Source organism: Capra hircus, chromosome 3 (genome assembly GCF_001704415.2).
Source record: "Capra hircus breed San Clemente chromosome 3, ASM170441v1, whole genome shotgun sequence".
Classification (NCBI taxonomy): Eukaryota; Metazoa; Chordata; class Mammalia; order Artiodactyla; family Bovidae; genus Capra; species Capra hircus.
Genome location: NC_030810.1, coordinates 102,685,566 through 102,700,353, shown reverse-complemented (window position 1 = coordinate 102,700,353; position 14,788 = coordinate 102,685,566). Strand labels below are relative to the sequence as shown.

Sequence of the window (14,788 nt, the reverse complement as noted above, 5' to 3'; positions counted from 1 at the left end):
GGTAAAGGAGGAAAGAGAGGTGATTTTCTTTATTGCTCTTTTATTTTTGTGCTATCTAATATCAGGATCACTAGGCAAGATGGTTCTAGCTTTTTCAACCTCCCATTTCCAGCTGGGGCCCCACAAGGGTGGGGGGCCTGTGAAGGGAGGTAGGGGCTTCTGGTTGAAAGTAAATGGTGGTCACTGAGAAACAGCTTTCCTAAAGGTAGGTCTAGCCTGACGCCACTGGGTGATGGGCATGGCCCGTCTACTTGTTTGGGACAGTCTGCTTGTCTGGTTACTTCTGCCCTCGGGGACTTTTGGGCCCCTGCTTCGGGCTTTGGGACTGCTGCTGGGTTTGGGAGTTGTTCTGAGTTTCAGGTGCAGCGGGATCGGGCTCCTTATTAAGGCAGGTACACTCAGGCTTGGGCTCCAAACAGCAGCACGGCTTTGATGGGCAGCATGGGTTGCATTTTGATGGGCAGCATGGGTTGCATTTTGGTGGGCAGACTGGGTTGCATTTTGGCGTGCAACTTGGACTGCATTTTGGCGGGCAGCTTGGACTGGATTTTGGTGGGCAGCATGAGTTGCACTTTGGTTGGTCACACATCTTCTCAAGTTTTGGGGGTCCTAGAACAAAAAGATTTTCAGAGAAAACCTGGCTGTTGGCATTCCCTCACTGCTTCTTTGACCCCCAGATACACCAGTCTTCAGAGCGATGACACAGACAAGAGCTGAGAAATCAGGCCTAGACGTTCAGAGGGAACCCAGTCCTACAGTGCTATGCTTTCATTCGGGTCAGGGCGCTGGTTCCTCACTGTGCTTTGCTCAGTTGCTCAGTGGTATCTGACTCTTTGCAACCCCGCGGACTGTAGCTCACCAGGCTCCTCTGTCCATGGGATTCTCCAGGCAAGAATACTGGAGTGGGTTGCTATTCCCTTCTCCAGGGGATCTTCCCGACCCAGGGATCAAACCTGCATCTGTTACGTCTCCTGCATTTGCAGGTGGGGTCTTTACCGTTAGTGCCACCTGGGAAGCCCCAAAAGGAGTCATTTTCCCAAAGGAAAAGGAAAGACCAGAATATGTAATAATTTTGCCTGGGGTCTCTTGGCTAATGAGGAAAAGTATGACCTTTGGCAATCGAGTCTGAGTCGAGTGGTGAGCACTTCACAAACATCATATCACGAATGACTGCAGCCAACCTGAGAGGTCGGTGTTTTCACCCCATTTTACCTATGAGTAAGACTGAAGCTCAGTGATCTACCTCAATTGCTATTGGGTAGATTCAAAGCAGGTTCCGTCCCCACTCAGAGCATAGGCTTGGTCTGGTGCTACCCAGGAGCGCAAGTGCAATGAGGGTCTTGCTAGATGGCTCATTGACCAGTCCTGAAAGCACTGCCTCCTCCTGTTCTCCCCAGGGAGTAGGAAGTCACTGCTTTGGGGGCCCTCCAGCAAGAGGAAATGGAGAGGCCATCACTCTTGGCGTGGAGGGCTGAGATCCAGGCTGGCTCTATGCCTCCTGAAGCAGAGTGAAGCAGTTCTCTGGCCCTTATCTCTTCCTCTATGCTGGGACAGTGTTGGCAATGCAGAGGGGGTAATTGGACCCTGTATGCATCCTCAGACTCAACCATTCAGGAATTTTGCAATCTCCCAATTCTTTTAGGAGTAGGAAAAACCCAAACAGCTCTTTTCTTTGCATCTTATCAACACACCTTCCTCCTACCCAGGAAATGCAGGGATTTTCTCCTTAGATCCACAGGTCTAGGACCCAATATATGGCCCCTGGGGCAGCCCCTCCGGTTTCTGCCCAGTACCTCTTAGCGAACATGGATGAAAGCCACTGGGAGGCCCCAGAGCAGGAAAGATGGTCTAGAAGTGGCCAGAAGTCAGTAGACAGAGAGTCCTCTAGCCTCAGAGGAGATGTGGAGGAGGGGAAATGAGCATGAACCCCAACTGGGGGCTCATCCCACAAGGCCACAGACCCCTATAGGCAGGTGCTGGGTCAGAGGTGGGTCTATGAGAGCTGGTCACCAGGGTGGAGAAGGGTAAGTATGGGAGTTCATCTGACAACTACTGAGATCAACTGCTTCTACCCTCCAGCCTCCAGTGTCCAAAGATAAGCCTCTTTTTTTTTTTTTTAATTTTTAAAATTTTCTTGTTTGCTTGGCCTGTGGGATCTGAGGTCCCCAGCCAAGGATCAGACCTTGCCCCATGCAGTGAAAGTGCAGAGTCCTAACCACTGGACCACCAGGGAGTTCCCTCCATACTGTTTTTCTAAACTGAACCAGTTATTGCTGTTGGCTTTCCACGAGACACACACACTCATATGCTCCTGTGTGTGTGTATGAGTGTGTGTTTACACAGAAGCACAAGCGCAGGAAGGAAGAACTTGGGTCTTCCAGCCATGGCTGAGTGGCTGTATCAAATTGAGATTTTGTTATATTTGTTCATCAGGCTTTTAAACTGGAGCCTGTGTGAACAGCTCCTAATGGAACTTGCTTCTATTCTGGCCTCAGCCCCTCCTTCTAGTGGATTCTTCCCTGTGCTCCATCCCACCCTTGTTCTGCCATCTGCCACCCTCTCCCCTAGTTGGCTCAGATGGTAAAGAATCTGCCTGCAATGCAGGAGATCCAGGTTCAGTCCCTGGGTTGGGAAGATCCCCTGGAGAAGGAAACGGTAACCACTCCAGTTTTCTTGCCTGGAGAATCCCATGGACAAAAGAGCCTGATGGGCTATAGTCTGTGGGTCACAAAGAATCAGACACAACTGAGCGACTAACACACCATCTCCCGGCCCTGCTTTTAATACTCCATGTGCTGAGAAAGCCACGGTTCCCATCTGTTTGCTCTTTTCTGTGCCCTGGGATAGGGGGCCTCCTGGGTATAGGAGGTACGAATCCCCTTGCAACGAACACTTCCTGAGGGTTCCCTGAGTAAAGAAGGAAAGGCTTACCAGCCCCTTCTTGCCAATGAAGGCAGCTCTAGTTCATGGAAGCTGTGCAGGATTTTCATGTTAGGTGGTTCCTAGGCAGACCTGTCCAGTGACCCACTTTGCTGGAGACCCAGGGCCTCAGCTGTCTCAGATGATGGATGTCAGGCTCTTAGCTCAGCCCTTTCATCTGGGGCGCCACCTTACTCAGCTCAGGTGTGCAAGCCAGGCCCCCGTGAGCCAGATGCGGCTGACACCTCCGCCCAGCTCAGCCTCTCTCCATCCACTTTCTGAACCGCCAGAGCCTTGTCTGGGGGTTCTGTGGGAAGGAGTCCCCAGCATGTGCCTGAAGAGGGGCTGTCACTGCGCTGCTTATTGCCGTCTTGAGGACAGACTAAAGTGACCCCCATTTGGGGTCCACCATGCTGTGCATCTCCCGAGCTGGAGCGCCAGAGTGAGAGATGTATGAGAGGGAAGCATCACCTCACAGGGCCCCTACCGCCGGCTCTGCGCCCTCCACAGTCTCCCAAGTCCCCGGCCGTCTGGCTGCAGCCTCAACTGTGTCAGTGACAGGATCCTACCCGAGAAGCAAAAGTGACTCCTGGGGTAGGGTGTCGGCCTCAATCCCCTGTCACTCTATGCCTGCCAGTTATTTGGGAATTAATTCTGTCATCCAGGGAGAGGTTTCTGCTTAGTTTTAAGCACACGACGACTGGGGACCAGAATTCCTAAGGGGTGGGGGTAGGAAAGAAGTCACCCAGTCCCTCCCTTCAGGTCAGGGACGCTGCGGAGAGGCTGAGGTGACAGAGACCTGCCCTGTCCGTGCCCTGACTTGCCTGGGAGGAAGAGGAAGGAGAGGCAAGGCAAAGGGAGACACACAGACAGGAAAACAGAAGGCAGACTTCAGCAGGAAAGTGGGGAAAAGGAGAGGAGAGTGAAGGTCCGTGTAGCCTTGCTCTCCGCCTCCGATATGGTCTTTGAAGCTGTTTGACAGAGTCTGTGTGCCCTTGGGCACCCTGCAGCCCTGGAGAGTGAGCTTGTGCATGTGCGTGTGTGCGCACACGTGTGTATGCATGCAGGTGTGTGTGCTGGGAGCCTGGTAAATGACTCAGGCTCCTTCTTGTCTGAACCTGTCCCTTCTGTCCCCTGCAGGGCCAGACCTGAGATCAGGGAAAAGGAGGTGGAGTTGGAAGAGGGTGAGGAGCAGGTGGTGGGATGGACAGCGAGCCCTTTAAAACTTTTTCCATTGCATTTCTCTGAGCATGTTTTGCTTTCTTCACAATTTCTTCTCCCTGCCTCTCTGCCACTGTTTTCCATCCTCTCTCTCCTCCTCTGTGTCTGTGGTTCACCTTTCTCCCTCTGCAGCCAGGGCCCCTGGACTGACAGCTGGGAGCCTCCTGCCCACTGGGAAATCCAGTATGTCAGGCTCTACCCTTCCAAGTGCAGGCTGGGCTGTTTCTATAGGAGCAGTTCTCAGCCTAGTGACCAGAGGGTTCACCTGGCTCCTCCCAGTCAACCCCTCCCAGCACTTCCTCTTTGGGTGGGTCCTGAGAACAAGTCCCCAGTGGAGATAGAGACGTCAAAGATGGAGAGCAGCTTGGGAGTGAGTCCTGTGCACCAAAGGGGAGGGAAAGGGCAGTGCCGGCAGACCCCATGCCTTCCAGTGTTCTTTGTTCCTCTGCCTGGAGGATGCGAGGCTGCCTTGTCGGACCTCTGCCCCCCAGCCCACCTCATCTCCAGCCACTGTTCCTCTGTGTTGTCAGACTGGCCCCGAGCAGATCCTTGCTAAATTCTGCTGGCCTCTGTCTGGACCTTTGCACCGCTCTTCCCATGGCCTTGAACACCCCTCCTTGCACTCACTAAATTATACTCCAATCTGAAGTCTCAGCTCACACATCACTTGAGGAAGACATCCCTAATGCACAGGGTCTGTGGCTCTGATATGAGTTCTTGGCGTTCCCTGTACTTCTTGCTACGTTTTTCCCATGGTTTCCCTAACCGTCTGTCTTCTTTGCTGTGTTGTTTGATGAATACAGGAGTCCCCACTGCCCTGCTTGCTGCTGTTCTCGGCACCTAACACTGTATGCCACCATGTAGACTTCAACACCAAGGAGTGAGTAAATGGAGGAGCGGACAGTCAGGAAGACAGGCAGGGTTACCTGCTCTGGTCACTTCTTTTTTCTCTTCAATTCGTGCTTCTCAAGCTTGGCTTCCGAAAACTGTCTTCCCTGGACTAGCAGGAGATATGCCCCTTCCTCAGCAGCCTAGTGAGTCCATGATATCAGAAGCCAAATGGCTTTTGTTCCCTGCTTGTATCAAGATTCTGAGGTTCTTAGCCTCTATGACCTGCCATGTGTGCGTGGCATAGTCACGCCCTAAGATTCTGTGATTGTGACCCACCAGCGCCCCCTGCTGCCTGGATAGCAGGGCTCCTCAATGGCACCACACTCCAGCACTCTTGCCTGGAAAATCCCACGGACGGAGGAGCCTGATAGGCTGCAGTCCATGAGGTCGCTAAAAGTCGGACACGACTGAGCGACTTCACTTTCACTTTTCACTTTCATGCATTGGAGAAGGAAATGGCAACCCACTCGAGTGTTCTTGCCTGGAGAATCCCAGGGACGGGGGAGCCTGGTGGGCTGCCGTCTATGGGATCGCACAGAGTTGGACACGACTGAAGCGACTTACCAGCAGCAGCAGCTTGGTTTCTTCTCCGAAGGGCAGAGGGAGCTCTTGAGCGAACCCGTAATTGTTCAGTCACCTAAGCTTAACCTACACGTATGCATTGAGTGTCTCCTGTCTACCAGGCTGTGTCCTGAATGTGAGGCGCACATTCTCAGCACTCTTCTAACTCGGTGTAGAGACAGGAGACCGGGCCAGTACCCTGTGATGAGAACGATGGCAGGGGAGCACAGGTGGCCATGGGAGCTGGCGGGGTCCGGTTTGGGGTCTAGGATGCCTTCAGGAAGCAGTGATGTTTAAGCAGGAATTGGATGGCAACTGAAGATAAGGAGCCGGACATGGAGACGTGGGAGGGCATTCAGACTCAGAGATGCATAAGATAAACATGGCCTGGGTAGGGGAGAAGCTCAGTGTGACTGCAGCATGGAGGAGAAAGAAGAAGAGGTAAGCTAGGACAGTGGGTGGATGCTGCTCTGATGAGAGCATTGTACACTGTGGGAAAGGGCTTGGATTTAACCTGAGGATGAGGAGAGTCACTGAGGGGTTTCAAAACCTAGAGAAACAAGGATCCCTTGGGGTGGGGGTGGGGGGCAAGGGCTCTATTTTAACCATTTCCCTATGTTTCCAGTATATTCCCAGCACAAACACCACCCACCTCCGCCTAGGGCCCTTCGCTTGTACTGGCTGGAACAGTCTTCATGACTAACTCCCTCACCTCCTTCAAGTCTTTGTTTGTAAGTGGCTTTCTAAATGAAATATTACCACCCTCATCCTCCTGTTTAAAACTACAATCTGCCACTCTTTCCCTCATTTCAATCACCTTAGACAGTTTATCTTCTTTTCCTTGGTAACACTTCTTTTCCTGGGTAACACTTTATGTGGAGGAGCTGGAAGGCTTTGAGCAAATACTGAAAATGTATTTGCTCCACTGATGACGAAGGTTGGAAGCTGGGACGAGCATAACAAAGGGTTATGAGCGTTCACTGAGTGCCCAAGGCTGGGAACGGATGACGAAGGGTCAATACGCCCGGCCTGGAGGCTTTCGAAGGCTTCCTTCTGACCACCTGTTTCTGAGAGCAAGGACTGTTGTTTCATGATAAGACTCCCTTTAGAGTTTCGTCAAAGCTATGTTATGGCTTGGGCGGTAGGAACTGTATTTTTTCCTTAAATGTTTTAATGTTTATCTGGAATGGCTACGTGCAAGTCAGCCTTTAGCTCTGTTCCCTGAAAATTATAAAACTACACAATTGGATAATAAACTTTGTCAGTCCACTAGAGGCTGTCCCTGAGTGTCCTTTCCAGAGTGCGGTTCTCTGAGCCTTATGGATGGCGCCCAACGTGGGGCTCGAAGCAGCAGACTGATTTTGAAGAAGGGCCGCACTCCTGCAGAAGCGAGGTAAGCAGGATGGGACATCAGACAAGTAAAATTCCTTTTGTTCTTCTCATGCATCATTTCTTGAAACAATATGGGGTTAATCTGCCTGAAGAGCAGTTAACTAATTGTTACTAGACAGTGGTTGAATATAATCCATGGTTCCCTGAGGAAGGAACCTTAGATTTACAAATTTAGACCAGAGTAAAAAACAATGTTCTAAAAGCTTATAGACAGGGAGTAAAAATTCCCCCACAGTGGTCTCTTTTATGGGCTGTTATGGAACAATTAGATGGCTCGGGAGGAAATTTAAAGGTTGAAACTGTTCGATCCCTGCATGAATGTGAATTAGAAGAGAAAGATCTATCAGAGGTTTTAAATCAGAAAAATGTCACGCTAGAGCAGATTACGGACAAACAAGAGTTACAGGTGCTAAAAGCAATTAAACAATCAACTTTGCCAGAGGCCCCTGATCCACCTTTACCTTGCTTTTTGCGAGCTCATATTAACCAGCCTCTAACAACTGCTGCAACGCTGTCCGCTGCTGCTACTGCTCCCCTATTTCCTAGCATTCCTCCTCGGACATGCCTCCACGCACATGCCTCTTTGTGCGTGGGCTTTTCCGGTCCAATTTAATAATTCTCAACCTGGACATAATCAATGGCAGTCACCTGATTTTGGTTTGCTCACGCAATTCAAAAAGGCATGTACGTTAAATGGACCTACCTCACCCTACTGTACGGAATTTCTTAGGGGCCAGGCAGATCAGTGGCTTCATGCAGATTTTTTTACAGTTGCTAAAATGGTTATGACTCCACAACAGCTACTACAATGGCAAATGTGGGTCACGGATGAAGCCAATTAATCTTGCAAGAACAGCAAAGCAGGGAAAACCCTACTGGACTAAATTTTAAAATTCTCACCGGCACCAGAGCTATGGCTAAAACTGATGCACAATTACAATTTGTGCAGCTGCCCATGTTATACTAGATTAAGGAAGTAGCTATCAGAGCATGGGCTAAAATCGACAGTTCCACCTCTAATGGATCTTTTGTAAAAATATCTCAGGGACCAACTGAAAAATATACTCAATTTATTGATAAATTGAAAGAGGCCATTGATCACAGTCTTAAGGATGCATCTTTCCGAGAAATGATTTTGAAACAATTAGCCTTTGATAATGCTAATGAAGATTGTCAGGCTATTATCAGACCCCTTAGGGGGCAAAGAGAAGTTATGAAATACTTGAAAGCCTACAGGAATGTGGGGACAATTCAACATAAAGCTAAAATAGCCGCTTTAGAAACCTTAAATGTTTCCCCAAAGTCTGAAGTTAAATGTTTTAACTGCGGCAAACCGGGACACATGCGGAAGCAATGTCGCTTGCCTCCGCAAACAGGTCTTTCTCCTGACAAAGGAGGGGCTGTTAAAACTAAGCCCCCCGGGCTCTGCCCAAGATGTAAAAAGGGGAATCACTGGCTGACTGAATGCCGCTCTAAATTTGATAAACAAGGTAATACTTTACCCATTCAGACACCTCCTTCAGGAAGCTAGAACAGGGGCTCTCCTCTAGCCCCATTAAACAAGGAAGACAACCAAATATTACTAAATTAACAGCGGCTACCAGACATAACACATGTATAGACATTCCTACTCCCTGAGATATGGAGTTATTAATGGTAAATAATCCTATGAAAATCTTAACTGGATATTTTGGCCCTATACCAAAAAATACTACAGACCTCCTATTGGAACAAAACAACACCATGCGCAAGATAATTGTACATACTGAGATCATTGATAAAGATTACACAGGTAAAACTGCAATAATGTTACATGTGACTCACAACTTGTATTTACAAAAGGGTGACAGATTTGCTCAGTTATTGCTATTACCTTATGTGCCCCCACTTAATAGAAAAGCAGACGCCAGAACCGGTGGCTTTGGGAGTACGAACGTTACTGCAGCCCTTTCTACTATTATAAAAGAAATCAGTAGGCCCATGTTAAAATTAAAAATCAGAGAAAGAACTTTTGAAAGAATGTTAGACACTGGGGCAAATGTTTCCATCATAAGAACAAAAGAATGGCCTTCGGACTGGCCTACAATTTTAACCTCACACCAGCTGGTGGGAATAAGAACTGCAGATGCAGCTCAAACTTATGTTAGTTCATCTTACTTACAAGCCCTGGGCGCTGATCAATTAGTCGCTTATATTAAACCATACGTTGCCCCATTACCATTAAATTCGTGGGGAAGAGACTTTCTACAACAAGCTCAAGCGACTATACAATTAAATGAACCTTTTTCTTAGGGGTCACTGAAATAAAGCCACTAAAGTTAAACTAAAAGTCTAATAAACCTATCTGGACAGCTCAATGGCCCCTATCAAAAACAAAAACAAAACAAAAACAAAAAACTGTCCGCTTTGCATACTTTGGTGGCTGAACTACTACAACAAAATAAAATGAAAACTACTCAATCACCATGAAATTCACCAGTTTTTGTCATTAAAAAAAAAAAATCAGGTAAATAGAAAATGCTAACAGATTTAAAAAACATTAACACTATAATGATTCCTATGGGAGCATTACTACCAGGACTCCCAAGCCCTGCTATGGTCCCTAAGGACTGGGCTATTATGATTATTGATTTACAAGACTGCTTTTTCACTATACCTTTACATCCAGATGACAGGCAACGCTTTGCCTTCTCAATACCTTCTATTAATAATCAATCCCCTGCTCAATGGTATCAATGGAAGGTCCTGCCCCAAGGTATGATGAACGCCCCTATGGTCTGTCAATTCGTTGTTGATAAAATTTTGCACCCCATCAGATAGCAATTCCCTGAGGCATATCTCATTCATTACATAGATGACATTTTATTGGCTTCTTCCTCAGAATCTCAATTAAGTTTATTAGGTAATGAGGTCATAACTAAACTAATCATGAGCTACTAATAGCAGAAGATAAATTGCAACACCATTCCCCTTTTAAATATCTTGGATATCTTATGGACCTCTCCACTGTATAGCCACAGAAGCTTTCTATTAGAAGGGATAATTTACAAACACTTAATGATTTCCAAAAACTTCTTGGGGATATTAATTGGCTACGACCTACCTTGGGAATTCCCACATATGCTTTTCAAAACTTATTCAAATTATTAGAAGGTTCCTCTGATTTAAATAGTCCCCGACAACTTACCCCTGATGCTAAGAAAAAATTACAATTGATAGAACAGAAAATTCAACAAACATTTGTTTACCATATTAATTACAATTCCCCTTTTCAGGTATATGTCTTTGGTACTAAAATATCTCCTACTGCCATTATAGTGCAGGATAATCACCCTATTGAATGTGTATATCTCCATTCCAAACAGACTAAATGCATTGTTTCCTATATAGACTTAATAGGGAAAATCATTTTTCTTGCACGCTCTTGTTTGTGCAGTATAGCTGGATATGACCCTACTCAGATTTACCTACCTTTGACAAAAACAGAAATTGATAATGCTCTCCAGGTGTCCACTACCATTCAGATAGCCCTTGCTGATTATTCAGGGGAGTTATTGGCCAACCCACCTAAGGAAAATTATGGAATTTCTTACAAAATACTTCTTTTATCATCAACAATATTGTTTCTGAACACCCTCTCATGAATGCACCTAATTATTTTATAGATGGAAATAAGGCAAGAAGGGCAACCATAATAGGTCCCACTCTACAAAATAAATAAATAAATAAATAAATAAAAGTCCTTATCAATCTGTTCAAAAAACAGAATTATTCACATTATATTGTTTACTTACTCTAATAAAAACCCCATTGAATATTTTAACTGATTCTCGCTACGTGGCACAGCTTTTCCCATCTTTTGTAATGGCTCATTTTGTATCCAATGAAAATGATCTTATACATTTGTACTTATTGATTCAGCAAGAAATAAGAGCTAGACTCCATCCCTTCTTTATTACTCACATCCGTGCTCGTTCCCATTTACCAGGACCCCTCAATTTAGGCAATGATTTGGCTGATCGCCTCATCGCCCCTATATTTTCTTCCCCCGAACAGGAACATCAGCTCTTCCGTACTAACGCTAATAGACTACACGTTCAATATAAGATACCGTTACAAACGGCTAGAAAAGTTGTTTGGACCTGTGCCACATGTGCCCCCTTTCGTTTGACCACTAGTCCCCAAGGGACTAATCCTAGAGGCTTACAAGCAAAAGAATTATGGCAAGCTGATTTTACACATTACAAACTGCTCCCTTTTAAATTGTTATTTGTAGTCAGACACCTTTTCCGGCTTCATTTGGACAGTTTGACTACTGAAGCTGCAGTCACAGCTCTTCTGCAATGTTTTTCTGTGATGGGGATCCCTGCCTCCATCAAAACTGACAATGGTCCTGCTTTTACAGCCAATGCTTTTCGTGATTTCATGCATCAATGGAGTATTTGCCATCTTACTGGCATCCCGTACGGCCCTCAAGGTCAAGCCGTCATTGAATGGGCCCACCATACACTCAAGCTCATTCTTAATAAACAAAACGGGGAATAAACCAAGGGGCCCCTATGGACCTAAAGCCATTTTGCCTATAGCCCTTCTAACAATCAATTATTTTAATTTGCCTCAAGCAATTATTTTAATTTGTCTCTACACAGTCAGGAAACATGAACAGAGCGACATTTTTCTGATTCACCCTCACGTATGCCTGAACAAACTGCTGTTTGGGTTAAATGTCTTAATCAGTGGTGGCCAGGAACACTTAAGTTCCTAGGCAAGGGATATTATCTTGTCATTTTAGATGATGGAACCGAGCAGTGGGTCCCACTCAAAAGAGTGAGAAGACGGACAGACCTTGCTCCACACCCCCTGATTGGTCACAGCACTAAAACAGAAATTGCAACAGATGCCTTCCTCCTTATGACAACCTATCCTGAAAGAAAAAATCATCTGTGCCAGGGATGGACTGGTCCACCTGTAGAGGAAGGTTTAAAGAAGTTTCTGTTCACGCCAACATGACTTTGTTGATTGGGGGCCTCATGGACTCTTTGTGAATTGCTCAGAATCACAGAAAATAATCACACCTGCCAATGGTATAATGTTTCAGCACCACATTTTAACAGAACACAAACAGGACTCTAGCATCAACGCGATGAACTTTTGAACTGGTACAATGAATGATACACCTCCCAGACCCCGGATAATCAGTCCAGTCCTGGGGCCTGAACACTGGCATCTTTGGAAAACTCCTGCTGGCTTGTCCTGGTTTAGAGACTGGTATGCTTATGCACATGTTTCCATTCCACGTAATTATACTATTGAGTGTAATTATACGGGTTATGTTCATGCTTGTGTAAATGCACCCCGTCTTTTTGCTATTGGACAGTTTAGGAGCAATGGCTCAATTCTGTCCTGTACTGTCGTTTGTATACTTGTTTAAATCTTAATGTGCCAGTTAATGTTACTGAAGACAGTGGTTTTTTAGTCCGGCAAAGGACTGATTTGTGGGTTCCAGTTAAGATTTCTGAACCTTGGTCAGATTCCATGTTGTTGTCTTTTGTTCTGAGAGAATCCCTGAAAAGAAGCAAATGCTTTATTGGTTGGATTATAGCTACCATAGTGGGTATTATTTCCATTGTAACTGTTGGTACAGTTTCTGGAATGGCATTATATAATTCTATTCAAAATCATGATTTCATTACTGCTTGGAAAAAGGCTTCTCATGATCTCTGGGCCCAACAAGCTCAGATAGATCAACAAATACAGATCACGTCTACCTTTAGCAGCATTCCCCCTGTGTTATATAACACTGACTTCTATAATACACTATCCGCTAGTACTTCCTTTTTAAATCCGAAAAATTGGGTACCCCATACAATGGCTTCTTATGCGCTGATCTGTTTGTTTGTTATTGTTCTTATAGGATTCTGAACGTTATGTGCTCGAGCCACCGCCGCCCAAAAAGCGAGAGTGAAAATGGCTGCAGCAGTCCTTGCTCTTGAGGAAAAAGGGAGGAAACGTGGAGGAGCTGGAAGGCTTTGAGCAAATACTGAAACTGAAAATGTATTTGCTCCACTCATGACGAAGGTTGGAAGCTGGGACGAGCATAATAAACGGTTATGAGCGTTCACTGAGTGCCCAAGGCTAGGAAAGGATGACGAAGGGTCAATACGCCCGGCCTGGAGGCGTTCGAAGGCTTCCTTCTGATCACCTGTTTCTGAGAGCAAGGACTGTTGTTTCATGATAAGACTCCCTTTAGAGTTTCGCCAAAGCTATGTTATGGCTTGGGCGGTGGGAACTGTATTTTATGCTTGAATGTTTTAATGTTTATCTGGAATGGCTACGTGCAAGTCAGCCTTATGCTCTATTCCCTGAAAATTATAAAACTACACAATTGGACAATAAACTTTGTCAGTCCACTAGAGGCTGTCCCTGAGTGTCCTTTCCAGAGTGCAGTTCTCTGAGCCTTACAACTTTACATACATACAATATACTTTACATATAATTTCTTTGCTGTGTTTTTGTCTATTGTCTTTTTTCCCTCACCAAAATGTCATCTCCAAATGGGCAAAGTGTGTTTCCACCCTCCCCCCCCTCCCCCGCAGACTCATCTCAAGCTTCTAGAATAGTGCCTGACACATAGGAAATAAACAGTGCTGGTTGAATGTATGAATGCTAATTTTTAGTTACTCTTTTTTGTGGGTCGTGGTCTCTGCTGTAACTCCCAGCTTCATTTGCCCAAGGTGAGAAACCTGCTTTTTTAAAGTCGGTTCTCAAAACATCATCCAAACTAACAGGACGTGTGCCTTCGCAGTCCCGCTCCTACCTCCTATGTTCTTCTTTTTACCTCTGTCATCAAAATTAGGGATGATTATGATCATCTTCCTCAGCCAGAGAAGCTTAATTTATTGGTGGTGAGAAAGATGGAGGCCACCTTGTAGGAACTAGTGATGTAAACATTAATGGAACAGATCCTTGTGGTCCCTCACATCTGTGTTCCGGTCCCTGAGGCCTAGCTTCCAGCAAGTCTCCTTTGATATTACGCATGATTATCATATATTCATTTGGTTCCAAACCCAGAAGGCAGGAAGGATACAGAATGTGATTCCCTCTTGCTACTCCAATTCCTTTAGCCAATAGTGATCTGTTTCTCAGATATCCTTTCAGGGTATTTTATGTGCAAAAAGCCACACAAAAACATGTATATCCTCCCTTCTTTTAACAAAATAAGAAACTCCACATTGTCTTGCTCACTGATTTTCCTCACAACAGATTCAATAAGTTGGGGATTTCTGTGCATAAAGAGTGCCTTCATTCAGTTTGCAGCTTGAATAATAATATAGAGACACGTGCATGCTAAGTCTCTTAATCTTGTTCTACTCTGTGTGACCCTATGGACTGTAGCCCGCCAGGCTCCTCTGTCCATGGGATTCTCCAGGCAAGAGGACTGGAGGCGAAAGTACATACCCTCCTCCAGGGGCTCTTCCCTGGAGTTTGAAATCTTGTCTCTTACATCTCCTGCGTTGGCAGGCAGGTTCTTTATCACGAGTGCCACCTGGGAAGTCAGAGACACATGGGAACCCCCAATCTGGGCTCTTGTGAACGACACTACAGTGACATACCATACATTCTTCATGCCTTGGAGAGTGTGGACACGTAATGCATGGCCGTAAGTACAGTTGCTACCTCAGAGGATAAAACTGAGATATATTGTCAATTTTTTCATCTATAAATGTTTCACGAATTTATATCCCTCCTGACAGTGTATAAAGCTTCATGTTTCCCCACAAACTCACACAATGAATTCACTTTT

General features: G+C 45.9%; 1 protein-coding gene and 1 long non-coding RNA gene across 2 annotated transcripts; one reads left to right on the top strand and one right to left on the bottom strand.

Moving 5' to 3' along the window:
* On the bottom strand, positions 278-744 carry SMCP (sperm mitochondria associated cysteine rich protein). Its single transcript, XM_013977284.2, has one exon. It carries the CDS (start codon positions 587-589, stop codon positions 278-280), a length of 312 nt encoding a protein of 103 aa, XP_013832738.1. The 5' UTR covers positions 590-744.
* LOC102184392 lies at positions 6,756-13,360 on the top strand. Its single transcript, XR_309867.3, has 3 exons — positions 6,756-6,985; positions 11,777-12,252; positions 12,899-13,360. It is a non-coding gene; the product is annotated as an uncharacterized LOC102184392 (long non-coding RNA).